Source organism: Chelonia mydas, chromosome 12 (genome assembly GCF_015237465.2).
Source record: "Chelonia mydas isolate rCheMyd1 chromosome 12, rCheMyd1.pri.v2, whole genome shotgun sequence".
NCBI classification, from domain to species: Eukaryota; Metazoa; Chordata; order Testudines; family Cheloniidae; genus Chelonia; species Chelonia mydas.
In genome coordinates, this window is record NC_051252.2 from 4565279 (window position 1) to 4581524 (window position 16246).

General features: G+C 47.2%; 1 protein-coding gene across 4 annotated transcripts in view; it reads left to right on the plus strand.

Annotated features, from left to right (window-relative positions):
- The first annotated feature begins 509 nt into the window (after nucleotides 1–509).
- PSKH1 (protein serine kinase H1) overlaps nucleotides 510–16246 on the plus strand; it is an 84041-nt gene continuing 68304 nt past the window's right edge. For 2 of the 4 annotated variants that reach the window (XM_037877385.2, XM_037877386.2), the window contains exons 1-2: nucleotides 5519–5626; nucleotides 14174–15208. In XM_037877385.2, the coding sequence (XP_037733313.1) occupies nucleotides 14261–15208 (948 nt within the window). In that variant the 5' untranslated portion in view covers nucleotides 5519–5626; nucleotides 14174–14260. Of the gene's footprint in view, nucleotides 674–5518; nucleotides 5627–14173; nucleotides 15209–16246 lie in introns of those variants that run through there. The other 2 variants (XM_043526109.1, XM_043526108.1) reach the window with 2 other exon arrangements.

Genomic DNA, 16246 nt, shown 5'->3' on the forward strand with positions numbered 1-16246 from the left:
CTTTGACGTAATATGGAATCCTGCTTATTTGTACCAGAGACACTTTAATATGTGTAGCGTCAGTGTGATGCACAGATCTGATCAGCACAGTGCTAAGCGATCACCACCACTGCTTTCCACCCGAGAGGAAATCAGACTTGTGATTGACAGCCCCCTCAAGCAGCCCATTGACACAGCACTAATATATCTTCATTGATGTGCTGGAATACACCCCTGTATTCACACCATGCACACTACTGTAATAATCTTTGTAGAAAAGTATTGTTCCAAAACCCACAGCCCTGACCAGGCAGAAGTCAGGTCTGTCCTAAACAAAGGAAGGAATGTGTGCTTGCCTTAATTGGCATTTAAGCAGTAAACAGAATCAAAAACAAAAGAAGTTCAAACAGCTGAAAAAAACAGCAGGGAACATCCTTCCACATAGACTGTTTGTTTCCTGGGTCTCAGCTGGAAATGCTTTTCAAGAGGGGGACAGCAACTATAAAAAGGAGAGACAAACACCCCAAGGCACCCCTTCCCCTCCCCATTCTCTGCACCTGAGAAGACAAAAAGAAACAGCTGTTGGACTCTGCGGGAGGAGTTCTGACTTGAAGAGTATGGTCAGTAACCTTGCTGGAAGCATGTGGTGAGAAAATATGCTTTGCAACTAAGATAGAATCTTAAGTAGAAACTAGTAAGTGTTTTTCTTTATTTTTCTTGTAACCATTTCTGACTTTTATGCCTCATTGTTTGTACTCACTTAAAATTGCTTTGTAGTTAACAAACTTGTTTTACTGGTTTATCTAATCTAGTGTGTTTAAATTGAAGTGTCTGGGTAACTATTTAAGGTAATAAACTGGCATATTATTCACCTAAAGGATTAATGGATTGAATATATTTGTACTGTCCAGGAGAGGGCTGGGCAGTGTAGGACATGCATTTCTGGGGGAAGATGTGGGACTAGGGGTGTGTTGGGGTCACCTTGCAGGATAACCAAGGCTGGTGAGAGCCAGGGTGTAGCTGGCAGGCTGCAGTTACACACAGGGTGTGATCTACACGCTGGAAGCCTGTTTGAGAGCTGTCCAGGTGGGAACTACTTCAGCAAGGCATTGTAAGGTACGCAAGATTGCAGGGCACAGGGGACACAGTCCCCCCGCCACTGGTCTGACTTGGACCCTGGTATGTCACACACACACAAGAACCACAGGATTTGCCAGACTGGATCAGATCAGTAGTCCAGCTAGTCCTGTGTCCTTCCTCCAGCCTGCTGCTTCAAAGAAAAGCAGAAGCCTCTAATTTGATAACTGGCCACCTGTGATGTGCTGGATGTGAGTGAAAGAGGTTTTCCTGCCCCAGGAGCTCTGAATCGCCTTTGCCCAGATACCTACAAGTGTCCGTAATGGTCAGAACATTCCCAGCCCTATTAAAAATCCTGGCCCTGCATTTCACTCAGTCCCTGCTGGGGCAGAGCCCTGGGCAGCTGACTGCACCTGGGAGCAGTGTCCACAAACTGGTGCTACAATTAATTCCATCGCATGACCCTTGTTTGTCTGTCATGGAGCCCCAGCCCCTGCACTCAGGTGACAGTTAGTGGATGCTGCGCGTGGGTTGGTTACAGGTGGGCAGGGCTCAGGGTTGGCTCCTGCATAAACCCCTGGTGGTCACAAGGGGAGCCCAGCAGTGGGATTTGAGTAAACCCAAGCCAGGGGTATATAACATGCAAGAGATCCCAAAGCCCTGAGGTGCAGCACTTGTAGGAAATTAGGCATCAGTGGGCAAACTGCCTAATGGCTGACAAAATGAGGGCTGCCTAGGACAGAAGAGCTACTCCCCCTCTGTCCAACGAAGAAAGCAACCCGTAGCTCAGGCTCAGCGTGTGAGCTTCTGAGGGACAGCAGTCACACCGCCCATCCCTCTGGGGCACAGTGTGCTGGCAGACTGGCTCCCACTCGAGGCACCAGTCTACATGTCTCGTTGTGCTCTCCTGGGCTCAGACACCTCTGATCCCCAGTAGAAGAGGAAGGGAGTTGCTAATGGGAAGACATTCATGGGGTGGAGAGGTTCTGGGACAGAGAAAACCCTTGTCAGAGCGTGTGTGGTAAAACCCCACTGAATGCTGAAAAGATGTGAAACCTGGGTTAAGGTTCCAAATGTGAAGCCATTTCCCCTGCCTATGGCTCAGACCTCTAGCAGATACAGGAAGGATCGGGGTGGCTGGTAGCTGAGGCTCTCCAGGATATCAGCTTTGACGTCCTTTTGAGGAATGACTGTATCCAATCTACACGGGAGATGAGTCAGACTGCCTCAGGTGTAACTTCCCTGGTGCTGTGACGACAGCAGCAAGCTCACAGCCAACCCTCACTGGGGAAGAAGAGATAGAGCTGAGCCCCCCGCTGAGCGTGGGGAGACACAGGCAGGGAACGAGAACTGCTAGACATAGTTGCCCCCTGTCCAGGGGTGAGAGAAGCCCCAAAAAAGGATAAAGCAGCTGGAAGGCTGTTACTGGTAACGGACATCTGGTCAGAGGGTAGCCATGGCCATGTGGGGTTCTCTTAACCAAGAGATCCAGAATCAGAACCCACTGGGACGGGGGGAGACTCTTGTCCTGGGGGTGAGGAAACAGATTAACCCCAAAAGGGGAAATGGGTTCCTTGCACATGCCCATTGAGACACAACTCCAGAGGGGGCCTGCCAATGTGGCAGGGCAGCCTGCATCACCAGAGCCCCAGAAATAAGGCTGGATTGACTCACCTTGCAGGGGGACAAATGTACACTGATTTTCCCCCCTCAAATGCTCAAGGGGTCACTTTCTACCCCAAACAAGGGGTCAGGACACCCCAGGGTGTAGCCAAAATGGCTGACACATGGAGGAATGTGGGGTTACTGCCCTCATCACTCACTGGAAGATCGTCAGGACTTCATTCAGTTTCAAACCCAAAGGTTTTTGGGGTGGCAAAAAGGTATGGGGCAGCATGAAAACTCTCCATGTGCCCCCTGCTAGTATCACCTTACAGACCAGACCTATGGGAGGTTATGAAACTGCTCTGAACTTGGTACTGGAAACTATAAGTTTGGTTGATTAGAAACTGGTGTAAGAAACTTGGAAGTGCTTGGCAGGTTAGCTACCAAGATGAGAAATATGCTGTGGCATCTATGGATAGCATTTGTGGTTTGAACTTCCCCTGGTCACTGGCTAAAGTTCAGTCTTGTAGGAGGAAGAGATGCCACAAAGTGGGAATATTTTTATGAATCCTATGTGTGCCTCAGTTTCCCCCCATGACGTTACATTGCTACCCAGTGTGGGGAAAGGATTGTTTGCTCTCAGGGCAGACTATGAGACATAGATGTGTCTGTTCATTCCACCCAGACAGGGATGTGACATAGTCATTCAGGAACTGACTGAAACTGACCCTGATCAACAATAGGTCCAAAGAGACAATGCAAGCTCCAATGACTCATAAATTGACACTCAACATCTGAAAGCTCCAGCGAAGAGGTGGGTGGCTGAACTCAGCATGGCCCAGCCTGGGAGAATAAAGGACAGACGTGTCCAGCAGGGAATAAAGAGATGGCTTCTGGAGCAAGCTGGGGGCTCTCTCATCTGGGAATTGACAAAGGGAGTCAGACAATGGAGCTCACTACAGCTTGGCTCCTGAATTGTGGCTTGACTAGAATGGACAATACTTTGACTTTTATTTCTCTATGCTAACCTAACGATTTCCAACGCTGTGTTTCACCTAATAAACCCTGCTCTGTTCTGAAAAGGCTAATTAAGGTGTCACTGCAAATACTGTCTGGGGCGCATTAGTCCCCGAAGAGCATACAAGTCTCTACCAGGTGTCGATATTTTCTGGCCAGAGCTCAGTGCTGGAGCCCAACAGCTCAGTCTAGGGGAGCAGTGAAGCTGCGTGGCCTACCCTGACAGAAGAGCAAGACCTTCTGGGGGTCTGGCACACTGAAGGTGTTCTTCAAAAAGACTGTTCAATAGCTGGGGTGTAGCACGGGCGCCATGGATCTGAGACTTGGGCACTTTGGAAGCCCCCTCTCTTCCAGCAGACTTTCTGGCAATGAGCTGCAGAACCCTGATCCAGTTACTTCTGGAGTCTTCAGGGCAATGACTGTCTTCCAAGGCATCTGTACCAGGCCTAGCATAATGAGGTCTCAGCCTTGATAGGCCTTTCAGCACAACCACACTATAAATAATACAGTAAGGAGCCACTGCACCGGATCTTCTGAGAAGTGTGTGGTTTAAATCCCGGGGAAGAGAGACTTTGGCTCCTCTCCTAGAAGGCACTGATGCTATTCTCTTTTATGTACCGGCACCTAGAGATGGCGATGATGGGGAGCTATAAAGCTAATAAATAAACAATTAGCAGCCAGGTTCTGAAGTCCTTCCTTGGAGTTCATTCATTTTCTCTGCCCAAACTCTCCTCGGTCTCATTGGCTCAGCCCCTTCATGAGCCAATGTGCACAGACCACAGTGGGAGTTGAACGGAGCCCTAACCAAGGCCTTTGGGATGTAGCCCAGTAGGGGAATACGTTCTGCATTGGTTTATATTCAAAAGTTATCCACTAGTCTTAATTCAGGGCTAGTAACAACCACCGTCTATATTAGATACATATTGACAGAGCATCTTAACTTGGATCAATCTAATCTAAAACCAGCTGCCTCCTCAAACGGTCAGCTCCTGAACTGGAGACTCTATTCTCTTAAAAAAAAATTCACAGTAACACCACAGCTTCCTTGTTTGTTTACCACAAATTTATATATTGGAATTATCTTAACAGCTGCCTTCTAACAGGTGGGGTTTGGGGGCTGTCAGGGTGTGTGTGTGTGGGGGGAATGGGGAGTGTGTGTGTGTGTGGTGTCAGGATTTCAGGGTTGGGGACAGAGCTGTGGGTCAGGTTTTGGGGGGAGGGGGATGAATCAGGCTGTGTGTGGGGGGGAGGTATGGCTAGGGAGGACACGTCAGGGGTGGGGTCAGGGTAGGCCAAGACTCAGGGCTCAAAGGGGGAATCGTGGGGAATCTCAGGGCTTTGGTGGGGTCCGGTGTAAGGGCTCGGGGGGGCAGGTGGGGGGAATTGGGGCGTTGGGGGTCGGGCCTAGGGGGTCGAGGCAGGCCAGGAGGTGTGTGGCAGGGGTTGGGGACAGGCCAGGCCCGGGGTGCGGCTCAGGGAGGAACTGGGCCGTTGAGGGCGGGGGGTCGAGTCACGCTGGGCCGTGTCTGGGCTCCAGGCCGGGGGTAGGCCGGGCTGGGGGAGCGGGGGCGGGCTCGGCCCCAGCACAGAGAGAGCAGCAGCCCGCCGCAATCCACCCCCTTCCCCGGCCCGCGCATCGCCCCGTGGGGCCCGGAACCCGCCGCGGGAGGGACCGGCTCGCTCTGGGGCCCAGGCCGGGCCGGGCGCAGCCCAAGGACCGAGCCACCGAGCGGTGCCAGTTCCCGCCCATCAGCGGTTCCCATGGCAGCCAGGCTGACCTCTGACCTCTGCCCCATGAACCCCGGGGCCCGACCTTCCGCCAATGGCAGGGCGCGGCAGCAGGCCCGCCCCGTGGGCGTCCCCGGCGCGCAGTGGTGACGTTGCGATGACGCGGGCGCTGGGCCGCAGCCCCCAGCCTGGGCCGGAACCGCAGCCGCCGTGGGCTGAGGTGAGTGCGGGGCCCGCCCGGCCCCAGGGACCGCCCCCTGCGGGGCCCCGCATCCGCCTGCCTCCGGGAGCGCGCTCCGTCCGTGTCGCCCCTCAGCGGCGGGGCCGCGCCAAGCCCGTGTGGGGCGCTCCGCGAGCCCCCCGCCCGGCCTGTCAGTACGGGCCTGGCCGGCCCGGGGCCAGCCGCGGGCCCTGGTGCGTGCTGGGAGCACAGCCCCGCTCGGCCCGCCGGCCGGCCCCGCCTCTCGCCCCGCCGGGTGCCGGGGTCCGCCCCGAGGCTCCCCCCCGCCCCCCGGGGCACGGCAAGGAACGGCTTCCCCGGTGCGCCTCCGGGGCCCTCCGAAATGCAGGGTCCTGAGCTTAGGGCTGGGTGGCAAAAGCTCCCTCTGTGCTAAGGGGACAGTGTGGCTGTGGCAGCCTGGGAGTCTCCTTGGCAGGGGCACATGGACTCTAACCAGTGTAAAAACACCATGCAAAACCTTCCCGGGTAGGACCCCGCCGTGTCCTTGATGGCGGTTCAGGGGCTGTTGTTTGGCTCTGAGTGAGTGACGTGAACCAGCATTAGCATAGGGGCGAGCTGGAGCACTGTCCTTGATTTGGCCCATCGGATAAGTACTGTAGTTAAATCTCCCAACCGGTGCATTAATAGCATGTGGGCAGCAGGGATAAAAAGCCTGTAATTGACAGTTAGATTGCAATAGGAGAGAAAACAGCGGAAGAATCGCATTTTGTTCCTATTTATTTGTGATAGTTGTTTCTAGGTCCCAAAGATTCGTGATTTGTGTGGGGTAGAAACGAAGAATAAGTCAGCTCTTGCTGTTTTTCTCTAATGGATGTTTGTGCAATTGGTCTGTTTTTACATAATGCAGTAGATGACGGGCGGGGGGAAACAGGACGTCAGTAGGAGAGCTGCAAATCCAGACATCGCAACAATCGGTGTTTGGGGGTTGCTGTATCAAAATGAAATACTTTTAACTGTGTGCTTCCGCAAGTTTCTAGGTATGTCTTCTTTCATTTGGCTTAGGCACAACCTCCTTCCATCATCCATTCTCTGAAGATTTTTAAGAAGTTCCTTCTCTTTTGACGTATGAAAGAAACCCCTAGACTTTGTTTTTAAACTATTTTTTTATAATTGCTCACATTTGGTTAGTCCTGATACGGAAAACAAGCATAGTCATGTCTTAGTATGGGAGAATTTAAAATAAACACAGGAGCAGTGCTTGCTAACATAGCAATCTCTTTGTTCAATGATTCTTGACCCAACACAGTTCAGTATATTTTATTTGTGGCATAAAATAAAATCATACTGATGAATTATGCAAATGATGCAAATACTGGTGGGGTGGCACATAATGACAAGGATCCAGAAAGAAATACACTAAATGCAATCAAATATGTTTTTCTACAGCTAAATGCACGGTCATGGATTTAGGAACAAAGAATGGAGGCCATACTTACAAGAAAGGGGACAGTTTTCTGAAATGCAGTGACTCTGGAAAGGATTTGGGGTATTACTGGAGATAAGTCACTGAACATGAGCTCCCAGTGTGATGCTATGGTAAAAAGGATAAACATTATCCTTTGGTACAAACAGGGCAGCAGCAATGAGGGTGGGTGGTGCTATTACCTCTTTATATTGCATACTGTGCTCAGTTCTAGTGTCCATACTTGAAAAAGGTATTTAAAAGCTGGAATGATCTGTTCAGAGAAGTCATAAAAATTATCTGAGGTCTAGAAAACCCACCTTACAATAAGAAAAGGAGTACTTGTGGTACCTTAGAGACTAACAAATTTATTTGAGCATAAGCTTTCATGAGCTACAGTCCATTTCATCCGATGAAGTGAGCTGTTGCTCACGAAAGCTTATGCTCAGATAAATTTGTTAGTCTCTAAGGTGCCACAAGTACTCCTTTTCTTTTTGCGGATACAGACTAACATGGCTGCTACTCTGAAACCACCTTACAATGAGAGCCTTAAACAGATTGAAGCTTCAGTAACCTAGGGTGCTCCGAGGCAACTTGATCAGTATAAATACTGACACAAGAAGATGCTGTGATGTTGCGGGCCCTTTAATCTAACAGACACTGGCGTAACAAAATCTGATATCTAAAAACTGATGTTAGAGGAAAAAATCAAAGTGGAAGTAGGATGCAACCTCTTAACAGTGAGAATAACAAATCACTGGAACAGCTTCCCAAGGGAAATGTTAAATGCATCATTACTTGAATTACTTGAATCAAGATAGGATGTTTTTCTAAAAGATAAAACTATAATTAACCACAAGTTACTCAGCTCAGTAATGTTCACTTACATAGAAGAGATGAATGATTTCCTCAACTGCAGGAATTACTGGGTGAAATTGCACAGCCCCTGTTAGATGAGAAGTCAGGATAGATTATCATAGTTGTCCCCTCTGGCTTTAAACAGCTGAGTCTGTTCAGTTAGTTTTTACCACTCTCACTGTGGTATCTGACTCCCCTGACAAAGTTGCAAAAAACTTAAAGCCAATCCGAATGGTCTTTGGTGTCCCTTACCAGCACCAGGGCTATGGTCAATGGAGTTTGCTGGCAGGAACCTTTATCTTTCTTGTCTGCTTTTAGCTAATATCTGATAAATTTTCCAAGCCCTACACGGAGTTCTATATAGCATTATTTGGTCAGCATCCCTCTTATGGAGTCTAAGCAAGCTTCCTATCCTAGCAACAACACACTCCAGTGTATGGACAACTATGACCAATGGTCTCTCGAGCCATTAACAGACATGTCAAGCAAGCAGGGCAACTTGTCTAGACCAGGAGCTCTCTCTGACATGCCCACTTCCAGCACATGCTGCACAACTTCAGATACTAGCATGGAAGCTGAACTTTGCCCACTGGGAAGCCACAGATAGAGGGCAAGGGATGGCAGAACATAGAAGCACTTTTGCAGTGGAAGAAAGAGACAGTAACAAGTGTATGAACAGCACTCATTTTATACCTGCGTTTTCAGGTTGCATGAGATTTAGTGAGATGTCCCAGGCATGTGGATTTATGCTTAAATCTTGTATATTTTGGGTCTTTTCTACCTTAGGTTGATGCATTTTGAGGCCGGAGTGTGGCTTACTTCATAAAGCACCGTATACATTTATGGTGCCTCAGAAGTGATGATCAATAAATACCAGCCCCGTGCAGCAAAGTGACCACTGAGATTATACTTCTAGTAGGATTGTCCATGAGTGAGAGATTTCCACAGATATGTTCCTCATCACACCTGCTCAACAGCACCAAGCCTTGCAGATGAACTTGTATGATGAAAGGATGTTCCTTTGCCGTGTTAGTGTTTGTAGGCATTAAAGACCCTGATATTTCAAACTTTGGTATTAGTGTAAGTGTTTAAATTGCTTCACTCTGTTTCAAGATGTCTCTGATTTCATTTGTGTGACTAAAAGCCTGTCAGTATAGCCTTAGTGTGGTTATTCAATTGTCTCAGCATTTATCTTCTAGGGCACCCCCAAATAACTTACTAATCAGTAGGGGTTGGCTTTGGAGATGTTGAGGACATTTAGTGAATCAATGGAAGTGGTGAGTCCTCAGTACGTTTGACAGTTGTGCCACATGATCTTAATGGGGCTAGTTGTCTGAGGAAAGCAGTAGTTAGCTTTTACAGCATTAAACTAATACCAGCTCATGCTAATTACAACTGTGGCTAAAACATGCAGCTACCACCCAAACTATGTGGATAGGCTGAATATGTGTTTCCTACTCAAGGCACTCTTAATTGCCTGAGTTATCTAATGCAATAGTTTCTTCTTGCTCTGGTCTGTATTCAGTAATATAATATCCACAGCACCGTTTCCATGCAGACTAAGGATACAGTCCCTCTCTCTTCTGGACTGTTCTCAGAATTTCTCTGGATTGGACTGTCACATTGAAATGTGCATCTAATGCGTTTTAATGCTCCTGGCAGTTCCTCACATGCTTTAAAGGCACTTTGGCCAGACGATATTTTAAAAAATCAACCCCATGTTACTAATAATATCTGAGATAATTTAATATTCTTTCAGGTTGAACATTGGATTAGGCTATTTGTTTACTTTTGGGCACTTCACTCAGAATGACCAGTGAAACTCAAGAGGTCATTTTCACTTTTTCTGTAGCTGGTTTCCCTTTCTAGTTCTTGTGCCCTAGGGCACGGCCTGTGTAACTGACATTCTAATATTGCCAGGGAAAGGTTAGATAAAAGAGGTTTGGTTTTTTTGGCTGATATTTTAAAACATTAGATTTTTCTAAACCTTTGGTTTCTTTTTCCAAACAGAATGTTGGACCTAAACTACTTCCTGGTGTCCCTTTTAAAATGTTCCTCTTTCTACCCATAATCCCCTTCTGAGTGAGGACTCATTGGGGCTCCAGTTCATGCCAGTTGTGCTCCATAATTGGCTTGAGGTTCCAAGGGTGATGGTAGGAGGTGTGATCAGGCACAGAGGCTAACAGCTTTCCCATGGTCCCCTGTGCATGCTCAGGCACCCCACCACCAGACTTTGAGCCAGAATAGTAATTTTAAACCATCAGACTAATTGCCAAAATGTGTGTAGGCAGTATCTCCAACTCCTAGCCAGTTTTTTGCAGATTAAAACAAGATGCCATAAAGTCTTGCTGAAGTGCAGCAGATTTCACTGGTGTATTAGAATACAGAGTGGGGAGTGCAAGCTGCATTCCCCTGGGTATGGGAGCAGTTTCTGTTCCAACGCAATGAATGGAACGAGTTCCACTTCACTGCAACTAAAAGTAAAACTTTCCCATGCTCTTGTGAAAAGGTAAAAGTGATGTTTGATTCTTAAGAATGCAAAATAAAACACCTCTGATCACTAGATCTTGACTCTTGGAATTAGAAAGTATTAAGACCTGCCATGGGATTTCTGGGGTAGAGGCTGAATGTTCCTCCTGCACCCCCAATCTATTTTAACTGCTGATCTTAAAGACTGTTCCAGTGTAATAGTCTTCCAGTAGGTGTTTGGAGTAGCACTTAAATGGGTTTTAAGAAGTATTTTTCCACAGCACTGTGTCCCCTCTGTAGGGCTGGATGATCCTTGCAGACTGGCACTGTAGCAGAGATAAGGTTTGAATGAGAGTTTGTTCCCTACTCTCCCCTCCAAGCACAGTTTGTGTCTTCAAACTCTATATCCTGCTCTGCTCTTTACGATGAGTCTTCTGGGATCTGATGCTTTGAGGAGCAAAGGTTACTTCTCACTTCATTTTAATTTAGTTGGTGAAATTAGTGCTCCTGAAAATGAATGGCTGACAGTAGTGGTTGGGCTTGGGCTGTGCAAGATTCTCTCTCAAAGCTCTGCTACTGCGTCTCAGGCCTGATTTACCGTTCCATGATGGGATTACTCACGTACCACTGTCCTGAGCTGCAGTGGTTACTACTTTTTCTAGTCCTACCCTCCTCTTTGCCCCACAGCTCTGTCAGTGCTCCTCAGAAGTGGCCTGTATCACACCCTACAGTTCCCGTTTTGGGCTTCCCATACGCAACTCGGCTAATCCCCTTTAACCCTGAACTGTAGCTATTGCAGTCCTGGATTTCTGTACCTCAGAAACTGCCAAATTATGCTGTAGTTCTGTGCTGTGCAAATCGGGATTGGGATGGGCGATTGCCTAACTCGTGACTGTAGTTTGAAGCCTAGCCTGTGGAGATGTTAAAGCTGGTTCATTTCTTGAGCCTTGTTATGTCTGTTTCTCAATGTCCTTTCACTGAGCGGGGACCACTGGCTGCAGGGGGATGTTGACAGAGGGCAGTTTGCTTTTCTTCTCAGAAAAGTGATTCCAACAGCTGCCTGAAATGCAGTTGTGGTCTGAGCCACGTGACTCTTCATCTGCATGCAGAACGGACTTTCTAAATGTGATTTTAAGTGAATAGCAGCAGAAGCCATACACAGCCTAATGTCTCCCATGCTGCTAGTGACAGGGTAGCAGAAATATCTGCCTGCATCTGAAAATGTCAATATGCTATATCAAACCATTAATCCTAACCCAGACTTGGAGGTGGGGTAGAAGGGAAAGATAGTCCTGATAAAGTGAATGCTTCGTTTTAATTTGCAACAGACCTGAAAGCTACATGTATAGCGATTGCTTTGAATGGAACTCTTTAAGGAGAATTTATTTAACAGTAAATCTGTTCCCCCATTTGGAGCAGGATCAATGTGTAGACATAAAGTTATACATAATTATGGATTTCATTTGAAATTGGTTCTTCCTTTGTCTACCTGTCAGGACTTATGTTTGGGATTCTGTTTCCTCTGTAAGAGCGGCTGCCTTTGTGAGCACTTAAACCAGAGAATTTTCCTGCCCTCCCTGCTATGCATCTGCTGATATAAACAGCAACAAGGCAAATACTGGGTCACTACAAAAAGTATTTTCCCCTCTGTTGATATTCACCCCTTCTTGTCAACTGTTGAGAATAGGCCACTTCCACCTTGATTGAATTGGCCTCGTTAGCACTGACCTCCCCACTTGGTAAGGCAACTCCCACCTTTTCATGTGCTGTAATATATATACTGCTTACTGTATTTTACACTCCGTGCATCTGATGAAGTGGGTTCTAGCCCATGAAAGCTTATGCCCAAATAAATTTGTTAGTCTCTAAGGTGCCACAAGGACTCCTCGTTGTTCGGGCAAGAGAGCTGGCTCCTAGGCTTTGTTTTAACGTGTAATTATTGTATACTTACGCCTATGTAACTATGATCTTATATCTTTTTTTCCCAAAGGCTTTTTAGGTCACCTTTAAGGGTAATTTGCAAAGGTAGTTTGCTGATCAGTGGGGCTGCCGGCGGGCAGGAGGCACTTGGGGGTGGGACGGGGGGAGCTGATGGAGAGGCTGCTGACGTATTACTGTGGCTCTTTGGCAATGTACATTAGTAAATTCTGGCTCCTTCTCAGGCTCAGGTTGGCCACCCCTGACCTAAATCATTTTGTAAATGGTCCTGCACCTGGGGTGTAGAGGATGCACCTTCTGAACAGCAACTCATTGTCCCAGTTGGGTACAGGTGAGGCCGGAATCCTACACACAACATCCCATTAGCATTTGTAATTGAGACTCCAGATGAGAAACTAATGACAAAAGTGAATACCAAGTGCTCCACAGAAAACATTTCTCATTGGCTCTGTCTTCTAAAACGGCTATACAGGTACTTAAAAATCGGAGCACAGAGTAACGATGAATAGGTCAGTGATACATTAGGAGGAGGTGTCGTGGGTTTTCCATAGGGGTCATTCTAGGTCTGGTACTATTCAATATATTAGTTGAAGCAGTCAATGCACTTATAAGATTAAAGGATGATACAAAGCTGAAAGGGATCACCAATACCTGGGAGGACAAACAGGTTACACTGGCCTGGGTAAATGAGTGAAGTGGGCTGAAATGGATCCCAGGAGATCCTACCAAGGGAAGAAGGCAGTGGAGGTACATAAGGGATAATCAAATATGCTGTTATGGAATAGGGGATAATGGCTGGGCAGTTGTAACCGAGAGTAGGTAATTGTTGAACCACATTTATTTTAATAGAATATCACATCTGAAATAAGCATGGGATTTCTTCCACTCCATACAACAATGCTCATGCCTTAGCTGGAGGGCTGTATTCATATCTGGGCAGCAATTTTTTTAAAAAGACAAGCATATCGGAAAGAGTTCAGAGGAGACTACCTAAAGTGATCAAAGATTTGGAAAATAAGAGCTGTTGGGAATGTTCAAGGGATCTTGCCATGGAGAAGAGATGACTGCATAGAGAGAATGACTTACTGGAAGAGTGATGTTATATAGAGGACAGGTATCAGCTATCACTAGTCATCAAGGACAGAATGAGAAGTAACAGACTTAAGATACATTTTCCCAGTTAAATATGAGGAAAAAGTTTAGGAAGAGCTCAGTATAAGAGAACTTCCAAGGGAGGCTGTGGCATTCCTGTAATCAGAAATTTGAGGTTACAAATAATGCCCAGAAAGTAGGGTGTTGGGTGCCTTATAAAAGCCTAAGCTGGACAAGAGAGGATACCTTCCATTGTTTGCAGTGTAGCCATGTTAGTCTGAGAATATTAGAGAGACCATGTGGGTGAGATGATATCTTTTTTTATTCAGGTCCAAAGCAGAGCTGTGTGTAGCTGGAAAGCATCTCTCTTTCACCAATTCAAGTTGGTCCAATGAAGGATATTACCTCACCTACCTTGCCTCGCTGAGAGGATACCATCATATTAGGGATACTATGCTCAGGCCTACCATAATGCTGGGGAATGTACTAACTGACCCATGGGGGTATCTCTTCTAACCCCAGTTGGGGTCTCCTGTAGGGCTTACTTTGGCCTGCTAACGTGTTTAAAGTATAACTGCCTTGTGCATACGGTGATTTTACCATGTTAGCTAATGCATGGTAAGACCCACCTCGTTTGCTAGTGTGGCTGTATCCTTCATCTACAGCGGTGTCTTGAGCCAGGGGTCACTTGCATGATGTTTGATATTCTAAATCTTCATTACCCTAATTCCTACTACTTAGCTCTCTTCTCTCTGTTTTTTTGAAAGGTTCGAATGTGGGAGTTGTCCCAGATGCGGTTGCTGCTGATGTCGCCCTGGGAGAATGCCTTGATGGGTGATTAGCACCATTCAGTGATGGGCTGTGGGACAAGCAAAGTGCTTCCCGAGCCCCCCACAGACGTTCAGTTAGATCTGGTTAAAAAGGTTGAGCCTTACACTGGTCATAAAAATGACGTGTACAAGCACTTCATCAAGGATGATGGTGGAGCTGCGATCAAAGCCGGCTCCCCCTCACCCCCTTGTCACACGAACCCCTATTCTGGTGGCCACCCACCTAACTACATGGAGCAGCCTGAGCCCCGCAAGAACAAGGTGGCTAAGTACCGTGCCAAATTTGACCCCAGGGTGACCGCCAAGTATGACATCAAAGCCCTGATTGGCCGAGGCAGCTTTAGTCGTGTTGTGCGGGTGGAACATAAGGCTTCCAAGCAGCCTTATGCAATCAAGATGATCGAGACCAAGTACCGTGAAGGGAGGGAAGTGTGCGAATCAGAGCTCTGTGTGTTGCGACGTGTCCGGCACACAAACATCATCCAGCTCATTGAGGTGTTTGAGACCCAGGAGCGAGTCTACATGGTGATGGAGTTGGCCACTGGAGGGGAACTGTTTGATAGAATCATTGCCAAAGGCTCCTTTACTGAGAGAGATGCTACCCGAGTGCTGCAGATGGTGTTGGATGGGGTAAAGTACTTACATACACTGGGCATCACGCACCGGGACTTAAAACCAGAAAATTTGCTGTATTACCATCCTGGAACGGATTCTAAAATCATGATCACAGACTTTGGGCTGGCAAGTGCTCGGAAGAAGGGAGATGACTGCTTAATGAAAACCACCTGTGGGACACCAGAGTATATTGCCCCAGAAATCCTGGTCAGGAAACCCTATACCAATTCAGTGGACATGTGGGCACTGGGTGTGATCTCGTACATCCTCCTGAGTGGAACTATGCCCTTTGAGGATGACAACCGAACCCGCTTGTACCGGCAGATCCTGAAAGGAAAGTACAGTTACTCAGGGGAGGTGAGTGTGGCAAAGGTCAAACCAAAGGGGACTCCAGACAGTCTGGACCATCCGTGCTGTGATGGGAACCCTGTGATCATAGGCAGTGCAAGGTGGCTGTCTTGAAAGGGGTTTCTTTTTCCCTTTGCTTTGTTCAATAAGTGGTCCATAGGGTGACTTCTTTAACAGGCTCAGGTCAGATTTCTGTGCCACAACTCTCTGAGCTGTTCTGGATTTGCCATAGGTGAATTCAAGGCTGGAAATCTTACACAGGGTAGTTCAGTGCTGGCTCTTTTTAGGAATTGGCAGAGATCTGCAATCCTGACCCATTAAAATCCCTCCTGTCCTGGAGGGGATTCTCTCTTCCATTCGGGTTTGATTCCACTGAGGAACTGTGAGTTCTTTTTAAAAACCAAGTGAAACAGCCTTCCGCCCCCACCCCAAAAGACAGAGCAGGAAGAATGTTAACTGATTAGGACTCTGGTTGGTATCTGAGTTTGGGTGGCATGACCCAAAATGTGTTGTTTTGTTTTTGACAGCAGAATGTTTATTTTGTGATGGAAAAAAGATCAAGGTAAAATTTTCAAAAGTTCCTTTTCAAGAGTGACTTAGGAACTTAAGTCCTATTGGCTGTCACTGAAACAGAGTCTTCTCAGTCATTTTTGAAAATGGGACTTAAAGAACCTATATGATTTAGGAGCCTTTGGAAATTTTATCCTACAGCTGTGTTAAGACTTTTTTAATGGTTGGCTTAGTGCTAGGCTCCATTAGATTTGTTACCTCACTTCTTTTACACGCACCATCTTATGGCTTAAGAGGATAAACAAGATGTAGCATGCACCTGTCTGCTTTTTGTTTCAGATACAAACTACATATTTGTCTTGAAAGACTTGACTCCCGAAATTCTCATGTTCTCATGCAGTTTTTATTTGCACTGTACAGCTGGTCACCTCTGGTTGGAGCCACAAAGACCTCTGGGTGCCTAATTGCCACGTTAGCTGCTTAGGTTCAAAACTTGGATCCTTAGAACCCCACGCATTTGCCACCTAACCCTGGAGG